Raw genomic sequence first — 25,434 nt, forward strand, 5'->3', positions numbered from 1 at the left:
AGCCAGGGCATACATGCTTCTCTCAGGCTGGTACTCACCGCACGGATTTTAAAAAGCACGCAAGTACATGCATATCTCCCAGTATGCATACAAATCAAAAAGCTAAAAATGGGGCGGGGTGTGAGAATGGTCTGGGCGGAGCATGGGCGGGACATGGGCATTCTGGAAAGTAAACTTGAAATGGGCATGTGCTGGGAACCCCTGTCGCGTAACTTTACTTCTGCTATGGACGGTGTGAAAATATAAAAATAAAAAAAACAAGGCGAGTGAGAGGGGGTCAGGGTGAAAAGGGTAAAAGGGAGGCTAATTAAGGGGATTAGGAATAGGAAGTCCGATCTGTTAACTGGTCGAACTGGGAATGAAATGGGGAAAAAGGGTATGATGTTGGGCCGCATATCTTGCAGTATTATGCAGTAGAATCAACATTTGCGTGCATATGTACACATCCATATAAATTTGCGCATGCTGCCAAATTTAGAACATGCGCGCATATACGCGTATATGCTATAAAATGGCCGCATCTATTCGCATGAGCCGGCATACGCGCAATCGCGCATACATGTACGCCTGTACAGCTGTTTAAAAGTTATCATCCTTGTGCGTTGTGTTATGAATAGCGTGCACTATTTCTGAATACCATATGCGCTATTCAACAATAGTGCATATTAAAACCAATAGAAAATAAAAACAAAATTTTGTGTTTTTTTCTATGGTTTTGTTTTAAAAATGACATGAAACAATATAGACCAATGTCATGGACATTGACTTTTATTTGAAATGAAAGCGCATACCTGTTTGATATTAATGTATTATGGTTTGAGCCACTTCTCACTTTCTGTAAAGCTTCAGCTGTTATGTTGGTTTGAGCAGGATCTTTCCTTCTGTAAAGCTTTCTGTTATGTTGGACCAGACTAGTTACATTGGTGGGGTGGGGATATAAAATAAAATAGGAGAAAAAATTCCCAGGTTATTGCAAATGAAGGCTTATGTTACCAGGATCCTAACCCTTCTTCTGATTCAGCTGGAGGCCGGAAGAATCAGGAGGAAACTACTGGATTAAAAAAAACCCCAACCCCCCCTCCAAATAACAAAAAAAAGCACCGCAGATATTTACATTGCATTACTTTCATTTACATTTGATTGATTGGAAAGGGCATTCTTCTGCCTGTTTTTGTCCCTTTGAGAATGCCATTGAGCCTGTCACTTGGGCATACTGTAGCACATTTGCTGTATATACAGTATTTAAAATATCATAATGACAACACACTCCTTTCTCAGTTTTGCCAGATTCCTTGATTATTATGATACAATGTCTGCATCTTTCAAATTTCTGAATAGCAGCTGCCCTTACAGGCATACAGTATATGGTTGGAATAATGCAGCCCATGCTTTGCATCACCTTGAGACCAGGCGTACAGTGGATATTTTTTTATTTCTGCAGAAAGATTAGCAGTTCTAAGACCAGCAACACAATTCCCAGCCTCATGAGAATTCTGACTTGTACAGCACTCTTGGTCTTATTCCAAAAGGATTGTATCTATGAAAAAAAATCTTTATTGAATATGACCATTTATATTTAGCTAACCACTGCAAAATGGAGTAATGCACTTTAATGGTTTATGCATTTCTCTGGGGTAATGACTCCAAATGGGTCATTTTTTTCACATGCCATGATAGAAATCTACCTTTCTCAGAAGCCAGGGTTGGATATGATCCCAGTCTCTCAAATTTACTGCTAATTCCCTTCTTAATATTTCAATTGTACCAAAGATATCCTCCCTCTAGATGTAATATATCAAGGTGTTCTTTTTAATCAGGCCTGTGGCACCCAATACAATTGGGACCATTTCTGTATCATTTTCCCACATTTTTTTGGTCTCTAATTGCATCTTTTGGAACTTAAAGATCTTCTTTCTCTCTCTCTATGTTTCACAGAATAGTCACTTGGTATTGAACCTTCTATGTGCAATGCAGTTCTTTTGCTTTTTATCCTTTACTACGATGCCTGTTTTCTTTGTATCAAGTTGGAATAGGGATGTCCCAGGCGATCGCAACATCTTCATTCATTCTTTACAATTCTTTCAGTGTTGTGATCCCAGTAATTTTCTGGTACTGTGATGTTATATTTTTATGTATTTATTTATTTAACAACTTTTCTATACCGACATTAAAATACACATCATATCGGTTTACATTGTAACAAAAGGTAGAAAATACAAATAACAGGGGGTGGGGTGGGGGGAAAACTAAGAACGTGGGGTCGGAGGGGAGACCCCAAACTAAGATAGGAAAGGGGAGAAGGCGAGAGGAACAGTAACAGGTTAATTAAATGCAAAGGAGCACAAGATATACTATAAATAATATACATAATATACAAATGGAGCCAGGAATTGAAACGGTGGAGGCAGTTATACGATTAAATGAATATACCGTTATACACATATGCAATTATACAAAGGGGGAGGGGAGAGGGTTACCGGGGGTCTGTAGGGGTGAGTGGGGGTGAGGGGTTTTTTGAAACAGCAAAAAATGCCCCTCAGAATGCCGTTATGGTGTCTGTCTCACCCTGCCTGACCCTGCCTCAGCTCGGGCCCGCCGGTGGAGCTCAGGCCAGTGGTGGCCAAAGAACGGGAAGAGGCCTGCCGCTGTAGCTCAGGCCGGCAGTGGCCGAAGAATGAGAAGAGGCCTGCCGCCGTACCTCAGGCCTGAGGTGGCCGAAGAACGAGGCCCCACATGAGAGAGAGGCAGCATGTATGTATGTGCATGCTTGGGTGAGGCAGCTTGCGTATGTGTGTGTGAGAGACTGTGGCCTGGGGGCGTGAGAAAGCATGTGAGAGGGTGCTTGGGGGGGAGAGTATGTATGGGGGTGCTTTGTGAGTGCCAGAGGGAGCCTAGGGGGCAGGGGGGGGGAAGGGAAGGGGGTTGGGAGTGGGGGAGGAGGCGTCATTTCATCCTTCGCCTCAGGCAGCAGATTGTCTTGAGGCGTCTCTCGTTTTTGGCATACTTTCTTTGTAAATCATCTTCAATACAACATAGGCATTCTGGCAAAATAGCTGTACATTTTCTCCTTTTTTGTCTTATTTCTTCCTCTTAAATTTTTCATTAAATTCTGTGGTCTGCCAACTGCTAAAGTGGGTCCATGAATAGGATTATCATAGCCTATAGCTGTACCAGGATTGTTAGCTTCACCTGAAGGATCTGCACATCACTACCACCTTAGATTGGGCACCTTTTTATCTTGGGTGACATGCAGCCAGTATTAATGTTTCTTTTTCTTTTCTGCCATATTTTAATAGTAGTGATCACCTTGCTGAGATTTAACCTAGATTTAATCTAGATGTAGTACAATGAGATCACTCAGCAAGACGTAGTGAGAGAAATGTACCCTAGTCAAGTATTCTCTTCCCTCAGAACTCTCTGGATGTATAATCCATAATATATCGGGCTTGGTAGTGTGTCCATCAGTGCTCGCGCATGTTCCCAGCCCGCCGATAGATGGCGCAGGCGGCTCCCTGACCGCCTTGGAGGCTCAAACATGCCGTACAACGGCCATGTGACAACACCAGCTACAACAGGTATGAAGGACAGCGGCCATCGTGGGACAGGCAGAATATAGCAGAGGAGACCCTGGCATGCCGTGAATGGAGCACGTCCCGCGGCACATGCTCCATTCGCGGCGAGGATGAAGGCCTTGCGTGCCGTTCGCGGCGAAATCGGCGCACCGCTCAAGGTGAAAACGGAAGGCCCCCGTGTGCCGTGAACGGCACGCCAGGCCTTCATCTTCACCGCGAACGGTGCGACAGACCTTCATCTTCACTGCGAACGGCACGGGTCCCGCAGCATGCCGATTAGAGAGAATGTGTGTCGGGGAGGGGAGGGTGAGAGAGAGCAGGAGGATGTGAGAGAGAGCAGGGGGGATGCTGGTGAGAGAGAATGTGTGTGTGAGAGAGGGGGTGACAGAGCATGGTTGGTGAGAGGGGGTGGGGGAGGTAAGAGAGGGTGGGTGGGGGGATGCTTGAGTGTGGGTTTCAGAGAGAGGGAGCCTATTTGAGGGGAGGGGGATGCAGTGAGAGAGAATGTGTGTGTGAGAGAGGAAGAGGGGGTGTGGGGGAGTGCGAGAGACAACTTGGTTGGTAAGAGGGGGCGTGTGCGGGATGCTTGAATGTGGGTTTCAGAGAGGGAGCCTATATGAGGGGAAGTGTGTGTATGCCAGAGAGTGAGGGAGCCTGTATGAGGGTGTGTGTATGTGGAAGGGACACTCTTACAGTGAATTTCTAGGGAAATTCTGCTCAAAACAAGAGCAGATGTGCCAATAAAAAGGCTTGCTGTCTGGGCGTAGAATGGATAGAATTGCTAGTAAATATTAGGGATGTGAATCATGTGCCCGATTGTTTTAACAATCGGGTTCGGCTGGGGGTGGGGGGGTGGGGAATTGCCTCCTGCAATTAAATCGTGTTGTCTTCAGCCGGCGCCATTCTGCGCCGCCATTTTGCAAAATGGCGGCGCAAAATGGCGGCGGCCATAGACCAACACGATTCGACTGCTGGAGGTCGTTCCGGACCCCCGCTGGACCCCCAGGTAATTTAAGGCATTTGGGGGGGGTTCGGGAGGGTGGGGGATTTAATTTAAAGGGTCGGGGTGGGTTTTAGGGGGTTTTAGTGTGCCGGTTTTCCTGCCCTCCCCCTTCCCCCGATTTACGATTTTTTGACAATAAATCGGGGGAATTGGTATTGTATCATGGCCCTAACGATGTTTGATGATTTAAAATAAATCGGACGATATTTTAAATCGTCAAAAAACGATTCACATCCCTACTATTTTATAGCGTACGTGGGTATATGTGAGCATGTTATAAAATAGCTTGGACGCACGTATATGTGCACACAATTTTAAATGGATGCGTGCATGTGTGCGCAATTCCTCAAATACCATGTAAGTCAAGGAAATTTTACAAGGAACCTGTTCTGACACCAGAAGTAGTTTTCCCAGTTCGTTCCTAGTTCGCCCAGTTTAGGGATAGGACTTTCAAACCTCCCTAATTTTATAGCCACCCTTCCCCCCTGTTAGCCCAAACTCTTAAAACCCTGCTGCCTGGCCTAATTTTTTTTATTTTACTACTTACACAGCATTCACAGCAGAACTAAATTTACATGGCAGGGGGGGACCCCAGTGTGCACCTATGTGCATAAGTATTTATGTGCACATCTCTTGGACTTCCCCGACCCGCCCAAGCCCCATTCAGAACACGTCCAGCTCCCGTCCCTCTTTGCAAACTATTTCCTTATGTGCGGAAGATGCACGCGACCATGGGCAGCTTATAAAATCTGCTCAGTGCACACCGGCCCAACTTGTGCACTTATCTCCCAGCTTTGGCATGCGTTGGGCTTTTAAAATTCACCTGTAAATGGGTACCTGAAGCAATAGGAGATAAAGGCCTGGATTCACTAATGCCGCAAGGCTTAGTGAATCCTGGCGCTGATGGGGAGAGGAGGGGTGAAGCGGGGGGGGGGCGGTCCTGCGCTAGCCAGCAGTGATCGCACCGCTGCGGTGCGATCACTGCTGGCACGAAATAGGCAGCGAGAAGGCTCCTTGCCTTTTCGCTGTCGGCGCTGTCTTCGCGGAGTCGGCCCCACTGACGCCCCGACTCCTCCTCTTCCGGGGCCGACTCCGCCCCCCGATGTAGCTAGCGCAGGCCTGCGCTAAGCTTTCTAGCTATCGCACGCTTGCACTGGTAACGCTAGCGTGCGATAGCCTTAGAAAATAAGGCCCAAAATGACTTACCAAAGTCATAAGGAGTTTCAGTGGTAAAAGGAGCATTTGAACCTTGATTTCCCTGGTTCTTAGTCCTGGTTCTAACCACTGGGCCATTTTCTCTTTCCTATTGAGGAGGGTGCTTTTAGATAATACAGGTAGGTACTTGGAAATCCACTGTATAATGTTTATAAAATATCATATTGGAGCCATGCTGCATGGTCTTGTATTTATTGCTAGATCAAACCCTCTCTGTTAACGATGAACACTGTCAAAGGTGATTACATGATTCTCTATAGTGTAAATGATGTACAGCCCTTGGGATCTGCCGGTACATTGGGCACAGCATTTCATGTTAAACAACCTGTGGTCAACATGGTATTTTGGTTGAGATTCTGGGTCTTCCTTTGCATAGGTGAGGCAGATGTGTTCCGTATAGCAGTTGCCTTACAAAACTATTACACATTTCATTATTATAGCTTTACAGGTTTCTTTCTTCCTTGAAGACTTCTTTAAACTCAACTTTAATGCCATAGATTTGGCATGTTTCCATTAGGTTTTGCAAATATCTCTATTATGGTTTATTTTTTCAAAGAAAGCAAGAAAACTACAACACATAAGCAGCTATACAGTAGGTTTATGTGGAATTACAAAGTATAAGATCTGCAATTTTTTCTCACTGTAAATCTTACATTGCAGAATGTAAATTGCAGAGTTAGCTATGCAACAGTTTAGATGCAATTTCTTAAAACTGAGTTTTTGTAATGGTTTGTATGTAAAAAAACAAGTTTGCAAAGCTGTATTACTTTATGGAGCATGAAGAGTTCCAAATGCATTCTTTGTGACTGTTTCTCTGAAACCACACCATCTATATCTGTCCCTTCCATTCACTTCATCCCCTGTCTCCATGCGCTGTTGCATTACTATGGATGGACATGGTCTCCCCTTAATATCTTCTTTAACACTTCCAAAAAGAATACATAATTATCCTGTATGTCAGCTTTCCATACATTTCCTAGAAAATATTTGTTGTTTTTTTTAGCTGTAATATTTAATTACTTCATTGTTTTGTGAATTATTGACTGCTGTTCTGAATACCATGCTACATCCATAAATCTCAAAGGCCTGTGTTTTGCAAAGCTCTGAGATGTGCAAAACCTGCAGTCACTTGAATAAATCTCTGCAGGAATCAAACAGCATAGTGTGCAGCATAAGTGAAAATGCCACAGGCTGAGTATTTCCAGATATTTGGGAATTTATACAACTCAAGAATTTTGTAGAATGCAAGCCAAGATTTTCACGTAGACAAAAGTACATCACCCTTAACTATAAAATTTGATCTTTTCTGCTGCGTTCCTCAGTCAGTATTATAATAAACTGTTTCTGGAAGTTCATCTTATTTCTTGCAGATGAATGATGCTATGGGATTTGAATTACCCTGGGTGTATTTTGTCAGTCTCGTCATCTTTGGGTCATTTTTCGTGCTAAATCTTGTACTTGGTGTATTGAGCGGGTAAGCATACACCTTTTTACTCATGAAAGCTGAGTCCTGCATTCAGCTGCCATGGACACATAGGTTGGGGAGAGCTAGGCTGTATCAGATTAAATGCTGAAAAGCTGAGAATGTTTTCTCTGTGTATTCTCTCAATAAATAAATATTTTCATAGTCTTGGATTTCTGAACAATGTACAAGATTTAATGAGAAAAAATATATTGGATAGCCAAAAATATGTACATAAACAAAAATGTACTGTTTATATACATATAAACACACTTGGACTTTTAACAAATTGTTTTCTAGAGCAATGTGTATTGTTTGTAAGCTGATTAGTTGGGTAAAATAACATATAAACAGACTATTTTAAAAATTGTATTAATCAAAACTGTAGAGTGTTTACTAAATACATTTTGAGCATGCAGAGTAGCAACAATATTTCCTTTGTTCAACAATTCCTAAAAGTCAAATAACAAACCTGTGAGAGCCCATCAGGAACCAGCTGAAGCTTCAAAAATAAATTGGTAGTCACAGAACAGAAATCAGTGTAGGGGTAAGTACTGGAACATTGAAAACCTATGTGACCAGGCAGCTGGGGAAAGGATTCTGCTGTTTAGTTAATGGATGAATCATAATGACTTTCCTTACGTTTTTACAGGTAAATGATGCAATAGGAAATGAATGGCCATGGGTCTATTTTGTTAGTCTAATCATCCTTGGCTCATTTTTCGTGCTTAACCTCGTTCTTGGTGTACTTAGTGGGTAAGCAGTTGAATTATCGTTGCATATTCTACTGCAGTGTGTCTGGCTGCCTTTCATGCACGTAACTTGCCTGGTGATGGCTTATTTCATTGCATGATCTGTTACCTGTCCGTCCACAATCCTAGCCATGCTTGCTTTTCTGACTGACTTGCATGAGCTTTGTGCATGTGTACGTGACATCATGAATTTATGGTGTTTGCAGAGCACTGTTCATTAAATAAGGCATCAAGTCATCTTCCTTTAAGAAAATGTTAATTATCCGGTCAGTTTAGTTCAAGCTGAAGACACTGGCATAAACATTTTTTTCTCTTACAAAGAGAACATTATTCCTTCTTTTCTCAATATGAATTTTATTGTTGATCAAATTTACCACAGATGTTATAGGACATTCAATATATATTTCTTTTTAATTTTGATTGGATAAACAGGTACACAGAACATAACCATATCCTGAGACCAATCAACAATTTTGAACCAAAAAGATTTAATTTTTATATACTAAAAATTCAAATATGAGGAAGCACCATGCCTGCTGTATTTTCTATCTCTTTTCCAGATTTAATCACATTTAATATTTCGGTAATGGTCCCATATAGCACTCTGAGCCTAATTCATTGAGGCGGATTTTAAAAGGGTTACTCGCATAAGTTATGTGCGTAACCCTTAAAAAAAAATCCTGCGTGCGCCGAGCCTATTTTGCATAGGCTCAGCGGCGCGCAAGCCCCTGGATGCGCGTATGTCCCAGGGCTCGCAAAAACAGGCGGGGCATGGGCGGGCTGCTGTCCAGGGGCGTGGCGGCGGTCTGGGGGCATGGCCGAGTGCCCCGACAAAGCGGCCTGTGTTGGGGTCTGCCGCGCCGGCAGACGGCCGGCGCGCGCAAGTTACGCCAGAGGCAGGCGTAACTCAACAAAATAAGGTGGGGGGGATTTAGGTAGGGCTGGGGGGTGGGTTAGATAGGGGAAGGGAGGGAAAGGTGGGGGGGAACAAAAAAAAAGTTCCCTCCAAGGCCGCTCCAATTTCGGAGCGGCCTTGGAGGGAACGGGGAAAGCCATCGGGCCTCCCCTAGGGCTTGGCACGCGCAAGGTGCACATTGCGCGCGCCGACCCCAGATTTTATAACACATGTGCGGCAGCACACGCATGTTATAAAATCGGGTGTACATTTGTGCGTGACGAGTAGCGCGCACAAATGTACCCCCTGCGCATAATTTTAAAAATCTGCCCCTAAGCATTTTCCCCACAGACACAGAATGGGAGAAAACTGCTGGCATTTTATAAAGTCACTTCCACACAAATTCCTCTTAACTGGCATGTTGGAATTTTTTTTTTTACACTTAAATCTAATCAAAATCCTGCTCCTATGTGGTCTACGTCATTGAGAAAAAGAGTTATTTAGAATTCACAGCATGTGCTCTCAAGTATTTTTATCTGCAAGAGTTCCAGTATTCATTCTAGTACTGAGTGTTTCAAGCAATACACCACATCCTTAATCTACCTCCCACATCTTTCATGATCAAGATGAATATAATAATGGCTTTGCTCTGTAAGACCATCAATAATGATAATCTGACAGTCCACAAAATTAGACACCTCTTGACTCAGATATGGCAAGTAGCTGTACAGACAGATGTTTAGAATTAATGAACTAAAACTTTGAACCAAGTCTAGGCCTTATATTGGTTTTTCATGTTCTGTGAAGTCCTTTAGATTTAGATGTTTGCTTTTTAAAAAAAGTCATTTGCTGTTTGCTTCGCTATAGTCATTGATTCTCATTATCTCCTTTATTTATAATATGACCACCTACACTGTCCTATTTGTATGCTGGTGTTGCTTTGTTGTACTGCATGGTTGACATCTTTAGATTTTGTTAGCACATTATGTGTGAATGGGGCTGAGAATGTGATAGAGTTCTTGTTTTAAGTTCTTCTCAAGGTGAGTATGGTCTGTAAAAAAAAAAAAAAAAAAATGTAAATTAAGACTTGTGGTATCTGTATTTTAAATGTAATATACTGTAGTAAATGTACCAAGTTGTTTGACTTACATGCCATGGTTCTATATTATGATATATATACTGCATTTGGTATGGCTTGTGGATATCCCAATGCCCTAGCAATGAAACGGGGGTAGAAAGAAGGGTTGTACCTCATGCATCCAGCTAAAATCCCTTGTTCCCAAAAAATGGGGTCTTCAATACATTTCTGTCTCTCCCAATAACATTTTTACCATGTTTTTAATGGTTAAATTAGGGGATGGCTCAGAGGCAATGCTGTGTGCTGCAATACAGACTAGGACCTGGGTTCAGTTCTTGGGCCAGCCAGAGCTGGGGGTGCAGCAGAGGACATGTTCACAGCACCTAAGGGCTGGGTTTAGGGTCCGTGATTGCAGGGTTGCAGGAAAAGCCCTGGTGCATAACTGAGCCAAGTGAATTGGGGGGTGGGTAAGTTATAAAATTAGGGAAATTTAATACATAGTGGGGCGGATTTTAAAAGGAGCGCGAATAGCCTACTTTTGTTTGCGCTCCAGGCGCAAACAAAAGTACGCTGGATTTTAGTAGATACGCGCGGAGCCGCGTGTATCTGCTAAAATCCTGGATCGGCGCGCGCAAGGCTATGGATTTTGTATAGCCGGCGCGCGCCGAGCCGCGCAGCCTACCCCCATTCCCTCCAAGGCCGCTCCGAAATCGGAGCGGCCTCGGAGGGAACTTTCCTTTGCCCTCCCCTCTCCTTCCCCTCCCTTCCCCTACCTAACCCACCCGCCCGGCCCTGTCTAAACCCCCCCCCTTACCTTTGTTGGGGGATTTACGCCTCCCAGAGGGAGGCGTAAATCCCCGCGCGTCAGCGGGCCTCCTGGGGGCGGATCCGGAGGGCGAGGCCACGCCCCCAGGCCGCCCCGGGCCATAGCCACGCCCCCAGGCACGCCCCCGGAACGCTCACGACACGACCCGAAAACGCCGCGCGGTTCGGGCCCGCCCCGACACGCCCCCCGACACGCCCCCTCCGAAAACCCCGGGACTTACGCGAGTCCCGGGGCTCTGCGCGCGCCGGTAGGCCTATGTAAAATAGGCTTACCGGCACGCAGGGCCCTGCTCGCGTAAATCCGCCCGGTTTTGGGCGGATTTACGCGAGCAGGGCTCTGAAAATCCGCCCCAGTATGTGCAAATGAAGGCTCATCTCATAGTGCCGTAGCCATTCAGAGGCCAGTTCTGACTGAGCTGGAAATCCATAAGAGTAGGAGGAATGTGTTGTGCCAAAAAAAATGTACAGTGATGGAATTAATTTTGAGAGAAAATATATTTTCTTTTATTCTGACCAAAGAGATAGATTTAAATAAATTTCAGAGTTGATCTGGCATTCACTCAAATAGTTAGATCTGAAATTGTAAAGATAATACCAGGAAAATAGTTGTTAATATTAATATGTCATATCCATCTTTCAAACTCTATAAGGGTGAGTTCCTAATGTGGTGAGCTGAGATGTGTTTGCTGGTGTTTCATTAGAATATATTTATACGGTTAGGTCCATGATTAAATTCCCAGTTCCACTTTTTACTTCCCTGTCTCTTGGGCATGAGATTGGTATCTCACATTCAGTATCAGTTTTGCCCTACTTTATGGCTATACCATATAGGATTAGGAAGCCATACATACATGCATGCAATATGGTAAGCAGTGAAAGGGGATTCCAGTTAGACTTTTCCATTGGATATCATGACCTAAAAATTAAGGAAAACATTAATTAAAAACAAGGTAAATTAGTTAAGTATATCTTCAGACTCAGAGATTAAAGAAAGTCGTAGGTAAAGTCAGATCAATTTTATTTGCATTTCCTATTATGTCAAAATGATTGGAAAAAATGAAATATGAAAATTATATTAGTGAGTCAAAAATATATTAATTTTTGGTGGAATATAGTGTACAATTGAAGGGATGGATAATTAAAAAGTTAGGTATTTGTGATATTAAATAAGTGCTAGGGGTACATTCCTAGACTGGACCATGCATATTGAAGGAGGGATTTCAGGACTGTACTGAATGCAATATTCAACCTCTCAGTACAAATTGCAATAGTAGTTAAAATATTAACTAGATCTGTAAGAACAGTTGCTGACTGGTTGTTCAGGAGCATGAGATGATAAATTCTGGTTTGACAGAAAATTAAAATAGCCTGGAATAGTGTGTGTGTGACTCCAGGCGTGTACTGGCAGTGAAGAACAGAAGGTGGTATAATGAAGGCTAACTTCATTATAGTGGTCCTCCAGCAATAAAATGTACTTTTAAAACTGATAACCTTTGGGTTGCGTATGCAGTTCCTTTCTGTGACTTGAGCTGCTCGATTTACTGATTGAAATCAATTTTTACAATGTTAGATGTTAAAGCACAGCATTGGCTTTATAGAACTTATTTGTGATAGACATCTGCAAAGAAAGTAAATCTCACTGTGAGAAACTATTGGTTTTAATGCAAGTTGAGAATTATATGGTATAGCCCATTTATGTAGAGGTGCAGAAGGTGGAAGAAGGATTTGCTAGTAAGGAGACATCAGCCTGCGGTATCTGATCTTGTCCTATCTGGTCAGAAGTGCAGAAGAATAAAGTACATAGACATATGATTGAAATCTTTAGAAATTGTAGATACAGAACTATACTGGGATTGCTTAGGTTTGCTGAATTTAATTTACAGTTTTATTCCCATTGGGAGGACGGAAGATGTTTTTCAGTGATAGTGAAAATTTCCCTGTTATCAGGACAGCCCCTTTAGACAGAATGGTACAATAATTTGTAGCTGGTTAATAGAGTAACACCTATTTCTTAAATGTACCAAATACCTAGTTTGTTAGTCTGATTAACATCTATCTTCTGTGGTGTTTAATTGTACCCCCAACTTAGGGTACATAAAATGTAATCAGGTACTAAGGGATTCCAAATCTTGCAATGGTCTGTGGGTTCTGAAAAGTGGTTGAGAAGATGATGTAGTGGACTGGGTTTCAGGTATTCCTCAGTGATTCTCCTTACTTAGGGACCTTCATTTGCAGTTTTTATGTTATTTTTTTTCTGGGAATTTATCAGTGGTTATTGTAACAAGCAAAAACAGGAGAAAACTCAGTGGGAAATTTTTTTTATTTATTTTGATTTTATATTCTACTTTTCAGGCACTTCAAGCATGGATTTTTCTCCCGTTCTGGTTTGTTGTTATAATCACTGATAAATTTCCAGGAAAACTAACATAAAAACTGAAAACGAAGGTCCCTATCCTTATTGGACAGGGAAACAGTTTCCCCTCTGTGGCATGAGCAGACATCCCCACTATGTGGGAAGGCTGCTTCTTTGAGCACCTGGCCACTGGATACATACACCTCAGGCGAGCCCAAACCCTGGCCGAAAAGATTCAGTCCACACTTTCCGTTAGTGGTTCCAATAAGGCCAAATTTGATTAACTCAAAAAGAGAAGTCTTCAACAAGTTAATCTCCACAGGTTTCCACAGCAACAATTAGACAGCCAGCCAGTAGCAAAGCAAATTCCTCAGAAACAGGAATCTCATCCCTGACAGAAATCCAACATAGTCCATAAGCAAGAAATACATCACTTAGTCCAAATCTGAAGTTAGGATAAATGATGAGATTCCCACAAAGCAGGCTGTTCTCTTTCATGGTATCCCCATGATTTCTCCCAGAAGCACTTCCCAAAAGAAGCTAGACCTTAAGCCTGGGATAGAGATTTAGATTTATTCTTTCCATGGAAAACTTTGGTGGTTCTACTGGTTTCTGCAAGCAGGCACAAGTTGGAAAAGAAGGCTGAGCAAAAAAAAAAGGCAAAAACATGCATGCACCGCATGTCTCACTTTTTATAGCATTAGATGTCACCATTGACATCATCAAGGCTTAAAGGCATAAACACACTATATTCCCTCTACCACCAAAACAAATATAGGCTATTGTTTTCTATGGGTAGACGTTAAATAAGAATGTTAAATACCATTATATATTTACACTTGAGGGCCATATTTTTGGGCCCAGGGCTTTCCAGAAACCACAAGTGGTAACTTACTTAATGTTATATAACAAATGAGGTAGATATGTCAGTTTGAAATACAATCAGATACTCTGAGGTAATCTGAAAGAAGACATGACAAAATCACAAATTCCATGCTAAGCATCAACGAGGCAAAGCTACAAAAGAACATCAATACTCTATTATATGTACCTCTTCTTTTGCAAGAAGGTAATCCATATGCACATTTCACACATTTTATATTAGGTTCCACCAGGTGAACAAATAATAACATCTAAAAAATCAATAGTTGATGCATTCCAACCCTTTGCAAGAGGGTAACCATGGAATTCCTTCCATAAGGACACCAAATATGTTCTTTTGGTATAGTCTGGATCCTGCTGTATGGGAGTATCATGAACACTGAAGATAAGATAAAAGACACTAGGCTCCTGGAAATACTGTGCACCATAGCTAGGCACCTGAAAGTACAGGGGTAAAAAAGGATATTTTCTTGCAGTGACTGCCTGTGAGGTAACTCTGGAAAAGAGTAAGAAGTCAATATTCAAAAGGATCTAGCTAGCTAAGTAAAGACTAAGCTGGCTAGATCAAAGCCTTTGAAAACTCACCAACCAGCTAAATTTAGCTGGTTAGATTTCACTAGATGGCTAAATTTATGCAAATAAATTCTGAGCATGCTTGGGGGGGTGGGATGAAGGTGGGTTCACAAGTTTATGTGGCTAGTTCTGATTTTCAACACTAGCCACCCAACTTGGCTGGACAAATTTAGGGACTGCAATATCAGGCCTAAATTTGTCCAAGACACTCTCCTTCTAGCTGTTTCCTCACTTCAGCTCATTAAAATATTTAAAAAAAAAAAAAGTCTCTGAAGCTTCCCTTCCCTCCCTTCCACCACATTTAAAAATATATTTAAAAAATTCTTCATGTGGCAGTGACCCCCTTGATTCTTTCTCTCAAAACTGCTGAAAATGAGAAGATGTCTACGTGTGGCAGCAGCCCCCTTGCTTCCCTCCCTCCACCCTATTAAAAATGTAAAGATATCCCCCAAGTCAGCAGCTCCCTTGCTTCCCTCCCTCCACCCTTTTAAAAATGAAAAAAATGTTCTCATGCTGGCAGCCCTCTTGCTTCTCACTCTCCATTTATTTAAATGTGAAAGCTTGCACTGGTGCTTTTCTTCTTTTCCTCCCGCCCTCTTTCTGTACCATCAAAAGCGGCTATGGCCGGGATTCAATCTCTTCCAGAAAAAAGGGGAAGAGATGTCAGGTGATTCCATCCACCTCCTATCACCTCCTGTTTTCCTTTTTTTTGGACAGGAGTTGGAGGGAATCCCATGTCATCACTGCTGGCTAGGTTCAGCAGAATATTTTCTTAAAAATAACCAGCTGAAGTTAACCAGTTATCTTACCCGGTCAAGGGCTGTATGAAACTTGCACCCTAAGACAATATACAAAATGTCACCAAATTGTTCCTTTTCACCAAGTAACTCTTTAGGACAAACATGTGCAATCATTTGATTAATAAAAACACATTTTGCTCCAGGGTGTCACTGACCAGTGCAAGGATTGGAATCCCTTGGTTCCTGGTTATGTATCCTAAGTTGGGGGTTACATAAATTATTGTTGGTTTAGTTATTGCAGTATTAATCTTCTGTTGCATGCATAATCCAGACTTCTGAGCAGCTTTAACTTTCAGGTGCTGAGCCAGAATAGTTACTTATCTGAAATACTAGGACTGCAGTGCATAGAAGAATGTGGCTTAAAAAAAATAAGAGCTCCATATTCTGCTCTGTTTCTCTAAAGCAGTTGTCTAAAGTAAACTGAATGTTAGGAATTACCAGTATTAGGAAAGGAATGGAGAATAAAACAGTGAATGTCATAATGCTTCTATATCGCTCCATGGTGAGGCCATACCTGGAGTACTGTGTGCAATTCAGATCGCGCATCTCAAAAAAAGATATAGTTGCATTGGAAAAGGTACAGAGAAGGGCAACCAAAATGATAAAGGGTTTGGAACAGCTTTCCATTGAGGAAAGGCTAAAGAGGTTAGGGCTGTTCAGCTTAGAAAAGAGACGGCTGAGCTGGGATATGGTAGAGGTCTATAAAATCATGAGTGGAATAGAATGGGTAATTGTAAATTGGTTATTTACTCTTTCAAAAAATATAAAGTCTAGGGGACACTCCATGAAGTTAGTAAGTAGTACATTCAAAACAAATTTGAGAAAATTATTTTTCACTCAATACGCAATTAAGCTCTTGAATCATTGCTGGAGGATGTGGTCAAGACAGTGAGTGTAGCTAGGTTTGAAAAAGGTTTGAACAAGTTCCTGGAAGAGAATAGACTTAAGGAATAACCACTACTTATCACTGTGCATTAGCAGCATGGGATCAATTTACTGTTTGGGATCTTGCCAGTTACTTGTGACCTGAATGAACCACTGTTGGAAACCAGATACTGGCTTGATGGACACTAGGTCTGACCCAGAATGGCAAATTCTTATGTTCTTATTAAATATGCTTGCTTCTCTAATATTGTGTGGCCCTATAGCCACTAGATGGCATACTGGTCATCTAAAAACTGGAGTCTATGGAGAACCATAAGATTTTTCCAGCAGGGGAAGGTCACTAAGAATGCAAAGTTATTCTACAGTGTGTTCTATTCTTTATAATGTTGAGCTTTCTGGTAAAGGAATGATAAGGGGTGTGAAGCCATTAATCTATGACAAAGTTGTCTAGCCCAATAGGGGGTGGGTACTAAACTAAGGGAGAGTATAAAATATGCTTTCCACAAGGATTTTGAGGAGAAAAAATGGGAGGCAACCAAGAGATGGAAGAGATGCAGAAGGTACCTCTGAGAGTAGCGCAAGTGAAGAGAACTTGAAGAAGTTGGAGTTTGAAATCAAGGAGAAGGAACTGTGTTGGAAGCCTTCAGGAACAGAAAGGACTGCTGAGGCTGAGTAGAGCTGCAGTGCAGGCCTGGGGAAGATGTGTCTGCCTAAGGTCGGGGGATGTGCTATCCTGGAGCCAAACCTGACCTGTGTGTGAGTAAATGAGATTTTAAAGAGAGACTGAGTGGTTCCTCAGCCTGCAGAGGATCTGGGAGGGCAAAGAAAAGAAGATCTACTTTTGGGGAAAATTGTCTTTGAGAGAATAAGGACTGTGATTTTGAGATTTGAACTGCTTTTTTCTGCCTTCTCTGCTTTTATTGGACTGTTTATCTTGCTGGTTATTTTTTGCAATAAACAATTTTGTTTTGGAGCACAACGTTGGCCTTGCAGGTGAACATGCTCCCGATCCACAGACTGCGGAGTGAAATCCCCCATCCTCGTTGAGTGCACCCAGTGGCTCTCCAGGGCTGGGAAGGAAGCTCCTGGCAAAGGTGGGGTTACATACGATGTATTGATATATTTCTCAATGTGATGGCCTTCATTTCAAGAAACACAGATCTTGTAAGTCAGAGACAGAGACAACATGGGTGTTCTGGGGCTTTTTTTTGGCAATTGCTGCATTCAGGGATGCAAACTGAAGAGCTATTAATAAACGAGGACAAAGAGTTCTGATGCGCTGAACTAAACAAACCAGTTAGAGAAAAAGAGAGTTCCTTTTTCTGTGCACCGAGCGTGGTTTCAGGAATTCACATGGTAACAGCCACTGTTTCCTGGCTCAGTCAGAACCTGCCATAGCTAAGGCCAGGGCACCGTTGACCTTCATCTGCAACTGAAACTTCATCCCTTTCCCCTTCTCAGCCCAAAACAAGTATAAGCACTGTAGACTGACGTGTACGGTTAGCTAAATTGAGGAAGGGCTGCCTTCACACCAGCTGATTTACACCTCAGTTACTATTTACCCAATGTAAAATGCACAAAGAGATATAAGAATACCACAAACAGGTAAATATTTAAATAGAATGTCGAAAGCAACAACTAAGCAACCAACATGAAAGAAGAGAGAAATTTGAAAAACACAAGATAGAGGAAGATTTTTAAAAAATACAAAAGGAAATTAACTATTTTGTAATTTAAATCGGCCTTATATCATTGCATTGTGCACAGAGAACATAACACATATTTTATGTATTTTTTTAAATGATAGTAATATATTCTTCGAGATGGTTTTTATCTTCAGGAGACATTCTCAGCTGTAGGCATTGGCGTTTCACTAGGTAGTCATGGGAACGAGGATATTTCAGACGTACATTAATACATCCTCTGGAAGCTGTGTCTACATTGCTCGGGGACAGCATGGCGATGTGTCTTTCTACAGATCCACCTACGTGCAAGCTATGCTGCATATTTCCATAGGCATTTATTGTTTTCTTTACATGACCCTGGCTTGCTTGTTAACATGAGATGGGTAAAGGGGTTCCTATCCACTAACTGTCCCTACCACCTCAGGCTCACCACTCTCATGTTCTGAGAGCACAGATTAGGACAGTGACACAATAATACATAGCTGCACTAAGTTTCATAGCAGTGAAGTGATTTTTTTTTTCCTCCCTGTGGGAAATGTCATAGGCTTCCCCAGAATGTCTTAGGCTTGGCTGTTCTGTGTGTCAGTCGCCCATTAGTGGTCCTGGCACAGGAATCTGTAAAACTATAAAGAAGATTTGTCTTTTAATTATCATTCATTCAAAATACTTTCAAGGCAAATGAGGGTGAGGAGTTGGGGGTGGGGTTTGGGGGAGGTCTTATAAGAGTAGGAAGCGGCCTTAAGTACTTTAAACCATTGATTCCCAAACCGGGGTGCATGGGATCCACCAATCAGTCTGCTTTCCAGGCTACCCACAATGAATATATATGAGATATATTTGCATGCAGTACTTCTGTTGCGGTGTTTCCCAGCCCTCTCCTGGAAGCACACCTAAACTGTCAGGCTTTCAAGATGTCCATAATGAATATGCACGAGATACATTTGCATACATTGGAGACCCAGGGTATGCAAACCTATCTCTTGCATATTCATTGTGGCAATCCTGAAAATCCGACTGGCTAGGTGTGCCTGCAGGAAAGGGCTGGAAAACATTGTTCTATTGTATGCAAATGTATCTCAAAAATAATCATTGTGGAGAAGTGAAAACTAGACTGACCAGGGTATCCTGAGGACCGGTTTGGGAAACCACCTCTTTAAACAGCACATTTGAGCAAGAAAATAATTGCCCTCATCACAGCATGAAGAAAAATGATTTAAATGTCCGTGGTAACACCTGTTTCTGTTCTTGTAAAAGTGAACACTGGGGCATCTTTGGTCTCCCTTCAGAGCCATTAGTTCAAATTAAGGGCCCCCAAGCAACAATTTTGGGAAAGGTCCCCAGAGAGTGAGGGACCACATCTGAAGCTCTGAGAGAGGCTGCAAATGGACTCCCTTCTTCTTCCTTGGGGCCCCCCTTGCACTGTAGGGGCTGCTCGGGTGGAATTTATGCCACCTTCCTCCTTATTTGCTCTGGAGATAATGTGATAGGATTCTCATCTCCTGCTATGCTTTCACTCAGTTCTGTGTCTGCATAGAGTAGAGGTTGTGGTGGGTAATAATATTTATTATAATATACTTGTTGAGGACACCCAGTGGTTGTATCACAGGAGCTGTTAACATTTCCCTAAATTAAAATTAGCATGCAAGATAGGCTGGAGGGATTTTTTAAAATCAGGTAAGCCTCATGGCCTAAGTAGTTTGTCATGGAGAACAGAATGAAAGGACAAGTCTGAGCTGTCTTGCGATCTTGACTGACTGGGGTTGAAATGATGCGCTCATGTAGTGCAAGGTTCCCCAGCTCCACATACATTCATTATTTTAGGCATCTTTCAGGCAGCTTCTTTTGAGAGTGGTAAAAGGCTTCACTTGAGATTAAGCCAATTTTCCTCTCTTTTATCGAGGCCATTAATTTTTGGAAAACAAGTTATCACCCTCATGTCCTTGAAACAAATTGGTGACAAAAGTGCAGTGGAATTCACAGGAATGTGATGGGGGCCACAATGTGAATGCTTCTGCTGTGGTCCCTGGGATTGGACAGAGACCACCAAATGTTGACACCTAGGCCACTTTTGAAAGTCCTTTCTGATCTGAGATGGATTTGAACCAGAGTTTTTCAGGCTAAATGCTCTGTACCACTGTGGTGATTCCCTTGTACCATCTAGTGGCCAACAACAGCATATTGTAAATTGCTCATAGCTAGAAAAAATAGTTCTATGAGTGTTTATGTGGTGCATTTTAGTTTTTACCTGTGTAGTTTAAGGCTAGCAAGGAATGGAAATTTACAACTTGATTGCACTTGGTAGCTGGTGCTGAGGATCAGCCTACTGCAATTAACTAGAAATTTACCGGTAATCTCCCTATTCCTATAGCACTCTGGGTAAGCTCTGGCACTCTTTGAAAAAGGCATTAGCTAGAATGACTTTTTAGCTTGGCGTTTTATTTGTTATATCCTTTGCAAGGTTAAAGCCTTCAGTTGAAGTAATAGTTTGTTCCCATTATGTTTTTTCCCTACTGGTTATTGCTACTTAAATTCTAAATAGTATCATCAGTCAATTTGCTGTCACTGTTTCCCTATAGAAACCCTAATGTCACAGTCTTACAGTGGAGTGGGAAGGGAAGGGAATGGATAATGATACTGTACATTTTTAAGGTTTGCATACAAAAAAAAAAGATGTGCTCTCCATTTAATTATTAATATTTATAGGTGCACTAAGGCAACACATAATCATAGCTGGTACATCTTACATGTCTAAGGATGAGAATGTTCAGCTTCCCATTCATCTTCCAGCAATAAGAGAAGTCTTCAAGTCTTATTGACTTATAAAAACATATACAATTACATATAAATGTCAGGAACCAAGCATGCAGGCTGTGTAAAAAAAAATGAAGGAGAGACTCCACAAAGGCCATTCTAATTTTAAATCATATTCAGTACAATCCCTTAATACAAGGAGCTGTAGTGGAGTAATAACCTTTGTACATTTTTTAAATACCTGCTTTTCATAGTCATACTACTGGAGGAGCTTTAGCAAAATCAAACTTACTTTAGTAATCAAATGGATTACTTCACGTCTCTGGGATGTGGTAATCTAAAAGGGCTGGTTGTGGGCTGAAAGACTGATGTGCACGTACTGGGAGAGGGACCTTGGTGTGATAGTGTCTGGGGATCTGAAGGTGGCAAAGCAATGTGACAAGGTGATAGCTAAAGCCAGAAGAATGCTGGGCTGCATAAAGAGAGGAATAGCTAGTAAGAAAAAGGAGGTGATAATCCCCTTGTACAGGTCCTTGGTGAGGCCTCACCTGGAGTTCTGTGTTCAGTTCTGGTGCCCATATCTCAAAAAAGATAGAGACAGGACGGAGGTGGTCCAGAGAAGGATGACCAAAATTATTTGGGGTCAATAGCAGAAGACATGAAGAGATGCTGAAGGATCTGAATATGTATACCCTGGAAGAGACAAGGTGCAGGGGAGATACGATACAGACCTTCAGATACCTGAAAGGTTTTAATGATGCACAAACTTTCAACCTTTTCTGTTGGAAAGAAATCAGTAGAACTAGGCGTCACGATATGAAACTTCAGGGGATTACTACCCGTAACAAATTAGCTTACATGTTTGTGATGCAACTGCAGCATCGCTCTCTTCTTCACCAGGGGGAGTGAACTGGATTCAGACACTGGACCCTGACTTTTACGGTACCGAGTACTGATATGCAGATAATAGGGAAAAAGCACAGGAATGCTTCTATGGCCAAGTCCAAAAGCAAAGCACGTTCAAGAAGCAGCATTGTATGAATTATTAAGGCTGCTCACCCTGCAAAAATGTTGCTACACAGAGTGGCAACTACAGAGATGTGGGAAGCCCGAACCTTTTGGTTTGGGCTTCGTTTTTGGCCCACTGCAGGAAATTTCGTATTTCCCTCGGTTCGGGCCTTTTAAATTTGGGGGGACCCGAATTTCGGATCAGTGAGCACTAACTCCCTGTGCGCACTAAATTCGAAAACAAATTTTTCCTAGATGAAATTTTTCCTAGACGAATGCACATCCCTGGCAATTACTACCCTTAACAGAAATACGAGGGTAACCTGCATGGAGTGGCAGTTACTCCTATAAGAAGCTTGATGGACAGATTGGATGGACCATTCAGTCTTTATCTGCCATCACTACTATGTTACTTTTTGGTAAATTCTCTACCCAGTCAAGTATATAGATGTATTTTGAGTAAAAGCATATATTCACCTGATCAAGCCTGTTAGCACATTCATGCACTGGAAACCAGGCGAGATCGGTAAACTGAGCTCAGAGTTCTAATATCTGCATAAGGAGAGGACTTTCTTGTTTTTCAGCACCATATTCATTTATAGAAGCCAACTTTTGAAAATAATTGGAGGTGTTGAACTCAACACAAATTACAGGATCCCCACACCAGCAAAAAAAAAAAAAAAAAAAGCACAGTGGGATGTGAGTGTGACTGGCCAGCCTGTATTTAATTGTCCAGAGAGGGGCAGATAATGCTGACATGGGGAAGACTCGTGAGGTAAAAACAAAATCTAGGGAAGCACTCAAAGTCTGATGTTGCGTCCGTCGGTCTTCGACGGCTTTTCCCCGCCTACCTCTCTCTACTTGTGGCTCCTCCCGCTCACCTTGGACTGATGGCCGCCGCGGCGTCTGTTTGCCGACCTCTTCGGTGTCCCCGGACCGGCTTTGGTGCTGCCTCCCGCCATGATCCTTCAAGGTACCACTAGGGCACGAGCGCGCACGCCGCCCTCATCTTTATTTCCATGTTGGCGCGAACCTCAGGGTTGTCCCCCTGTTCTGACGTCACGACTCCAGCTGGGCTCTACAATCACTACTCACTACTGCCACCTCTGGTGGTTCCATATACTGTTTAATAAAAGATTCAAATCTGTGTTTGTCTGTCTGGAGTTTAGCCTGACACTGTGGTCCCTCACGGGATTGCCCCCCGTGGGCGTAGTCAGCTGCCACAGTGTCCAAGGATCCACCCAAACACCAATACCCATAACATCTGATCAGTCATTCTCTTCCCTAACCCCAGCTCTTTCCCACCAGACTCCTCCCTCCTGCAGCTCAGCCACACCACAGTCTCACGCAGCCCTTGTCTGTCTGCATCACTCTCTCTTTTAATACCTCTCTTTTCTCTCTTCTTCATCCTTTCCACATTACTCTTCTCCTCCTTTCCACATTACTCTTCCACATTACTCTTCTCCTCCTTTCCACATTACTCTTCTCTCCTCCTTCATGTTTAAATTCTCTCCCTTGTACATAGGCATACTTTGACTTTTATATTTGTGGGCAGGGGGTTTAATATCCTTCTGCCTGTTCTACTGCCTACACCCCCTTAGCCTGAGTGCTCCCCATTTCCCCTTGACCCATCTTCTCCATTCCCATCCCCGTTCCTCTTTCCATCCTGCCACTCCTCAACAGGTTCCTCCTTACCCCTCCTTACCCCTCCTTAGCCAGCTCTCCTCTTGCAGGCTTAGTTCACCCATCCCCTTACTACTGCCCACCCCACTTCAGCACGTTAGGCTTCTCTTCATTGGCAGGCTCCGCTCACCTCTCAGTTTGTGATTCTTCTCTGCTCTGCTCTTCCTAAGCTGAAGCCACATTGCTTTTTTTCTGGCTTCTGCCTCCTCATCCTCTGCAGCATTTCTCCCGGCACCCGCAGACTCCATGCCAGAGCCAGTTCCATGCCTGCAGAGTCCACATAAAGCGCTCTGGCAGCTCATCAGTCAGCATCTCCCCAGCTCCAGGGCCACAGTTGTATTGTATGAGGTGCTTCCTGCCCTCAACTTGGAAACTTCAAAGGTAACTGCTGTCTCCTGTGGGACAGGGGTACTCAAACCAGTCCTACGGGCCCCCCTTAGCCAGTCAGGATTTCAGGATATTCCTAATGAATATGCATGAGAAATGTTTTGCATACACAGGAGGTAGTGCATGCAAATATTTCTCATGCTTATTCATTAGGGATATCCTGGTATTCTGAAATCCTGACTGGCTGGGGGACTGGTTTGTGCACTCCCTGCTATGGGATTCAGCAAAGGAATGATTTTTTTTTTTTTACATTTTTTGAACCAGGGGAGGAGCAGTGTCGTCCTCCATTCCCCTCAACTGAAGCTCCGATCACAGCCCCTCTCAGTAACGGAGCTGTTGAGGGGGGAAACAATTTTAGAGAGAATTTCAGGCCATGGCACAGCACACCACCCCAGTAACATACCTGTAACCATTTTCTTTGGAAGTGGTCTATTCTCCAAGGGCACACAAAAGAATTTCTTTCTTTAGGGGCTGTCTCTCTTGCTACTTATTTTCTCCAGATGCTGGTACCCCAGGAGTGAGACCTTTCTCGGGGGGGGGGGGGGGAGCTATTACTTGCAGCCCAGGTGCTGAGGCGAATGCTTTATTAGTGTGTAGCTGTTTAGTGTGGTGCCGGTACTTGGCTGGGACAAAGGAAGTAGGGTGTTCAAATAATAAAAGTTTACTGATTTCTTGAAAAGTAATCACTGTCCATGTGAAATAATTAATTTTACAGTTGAGTGTCCCATTTCTTTCTGCCTATATGCTGGTCATTCCTAATTCTTCTGAACTGAGAGTTTCAGTGCCCCAAGCTCTGGGGAGATCCCATGCTGTGAGGGAAATCCCCTTAGAGGTTTCCACAGTCTTACCTGAGTTCCAGTAAACTTCAGACTTCTACCCAGCCTGTGCCTGTGACCCAGGGGAAAGATCCTGTGGAGGGTTTTCAATTCTGCTCCTCTTTCTCCTTTCTTGCTTTATTGGGCCTCTCTGAAGGAAAGGTCTTCACTGACAAAGATCAGGCACACTGCCCATTCTCCAAATGAGAGGAAGGATGACCAAAATACCTCCTCTCAGCAAAAAGAGAACGATTTGTTCTAAAATGTCCAAAACCTTCTGGGGTGACACTGTCACTGCAGCTCTTCTCTGTTCTGTAAGGGTAATGGCCTGTCTTCAGTGACCTGGCCTCTGGGTCAGGGGAATAGCCTTCTCCAGGAGCTCCAGGCTGCAAATCCAGCAACATAATTTGCAAAGAAGTCAAAATCCTGAAAAAAGGTTTCTTTCTCTAAATTGAGGTGTATTCAGCTTGGCAGGGAGTGCACAGGAAGGAATAGCCTCAAAAAATATACTAATGGGCTGATACAGTAAAAATCGCGGGAGAGCGGGCGATACAGTAAATTAATTTATTTAAATTAGGGTCCGTGGCAAAAAGAGGCGCTAGGGACACTAGTGCGTCCCTAGCGCCTCTTTTTGGACAGGAGCGGCGGCTGTCAGCGAGTTTGACAGCCGACGCTCAATTTTGCCGGCGTTGGTTCTCGAGCCCGCTGACAGTCACGGGTTCGGAAACCGGACGCCGGCAGTATTGAGCGTCCAGTTTTCAACCCATGTGCCGCGGGCCCATTTTACTTTTTTTTTTTTTTTACTTTTTT

At 43.0% G+C, this 25,434-nt stretch overlaps 1 protein-coding gene across 13 annotated transcripts in view; it reads left to right on the forward strand.

Moving 5' to 3' along the window:
* CACNA1D (calcium voltage-gated channel subunit alpha1 D) overlaps positions 1-25,434 on the forward strand; it is a 513,308-nt gene that overhangs the window by 227,398 nt on the left and 260,476 nt on the right. For 11 of the 13 annotated variants that reach the window (XM_029600875.1, XM_029600887.1, XM_029600877.1 and 8 more), the window contains one exon: positions 7,161-7,264. In XM_029600875.1, the coding sequence (XP_029456735.1) occupies positions 7,161-7,264 (104 nt within the window). Of the gene's footprint in view, positions 1-7,160; positions 7,265-7,841; positions 8,009-25,434 lie in introns of those variants that run through there. The other 2 variants (XM_029600884.1, XM_029600886.1) reach the window with 1 other exon arrangement.

Source organism: Rhinatrema bivittatum, chromosome 4, assembly GCF_901001135.1.
Source record: "Rhinatrema bivittatum chromosome 4, aRhiBiv1.1, whole genome shotgun sequence".
Lineage (NCBI taxonomy): Eukaryota > Metazoa > Chordata > Amphibia > Gymnophiona > Rhinatrematidae > Rhinatrema > Rhinatrema bivittatum.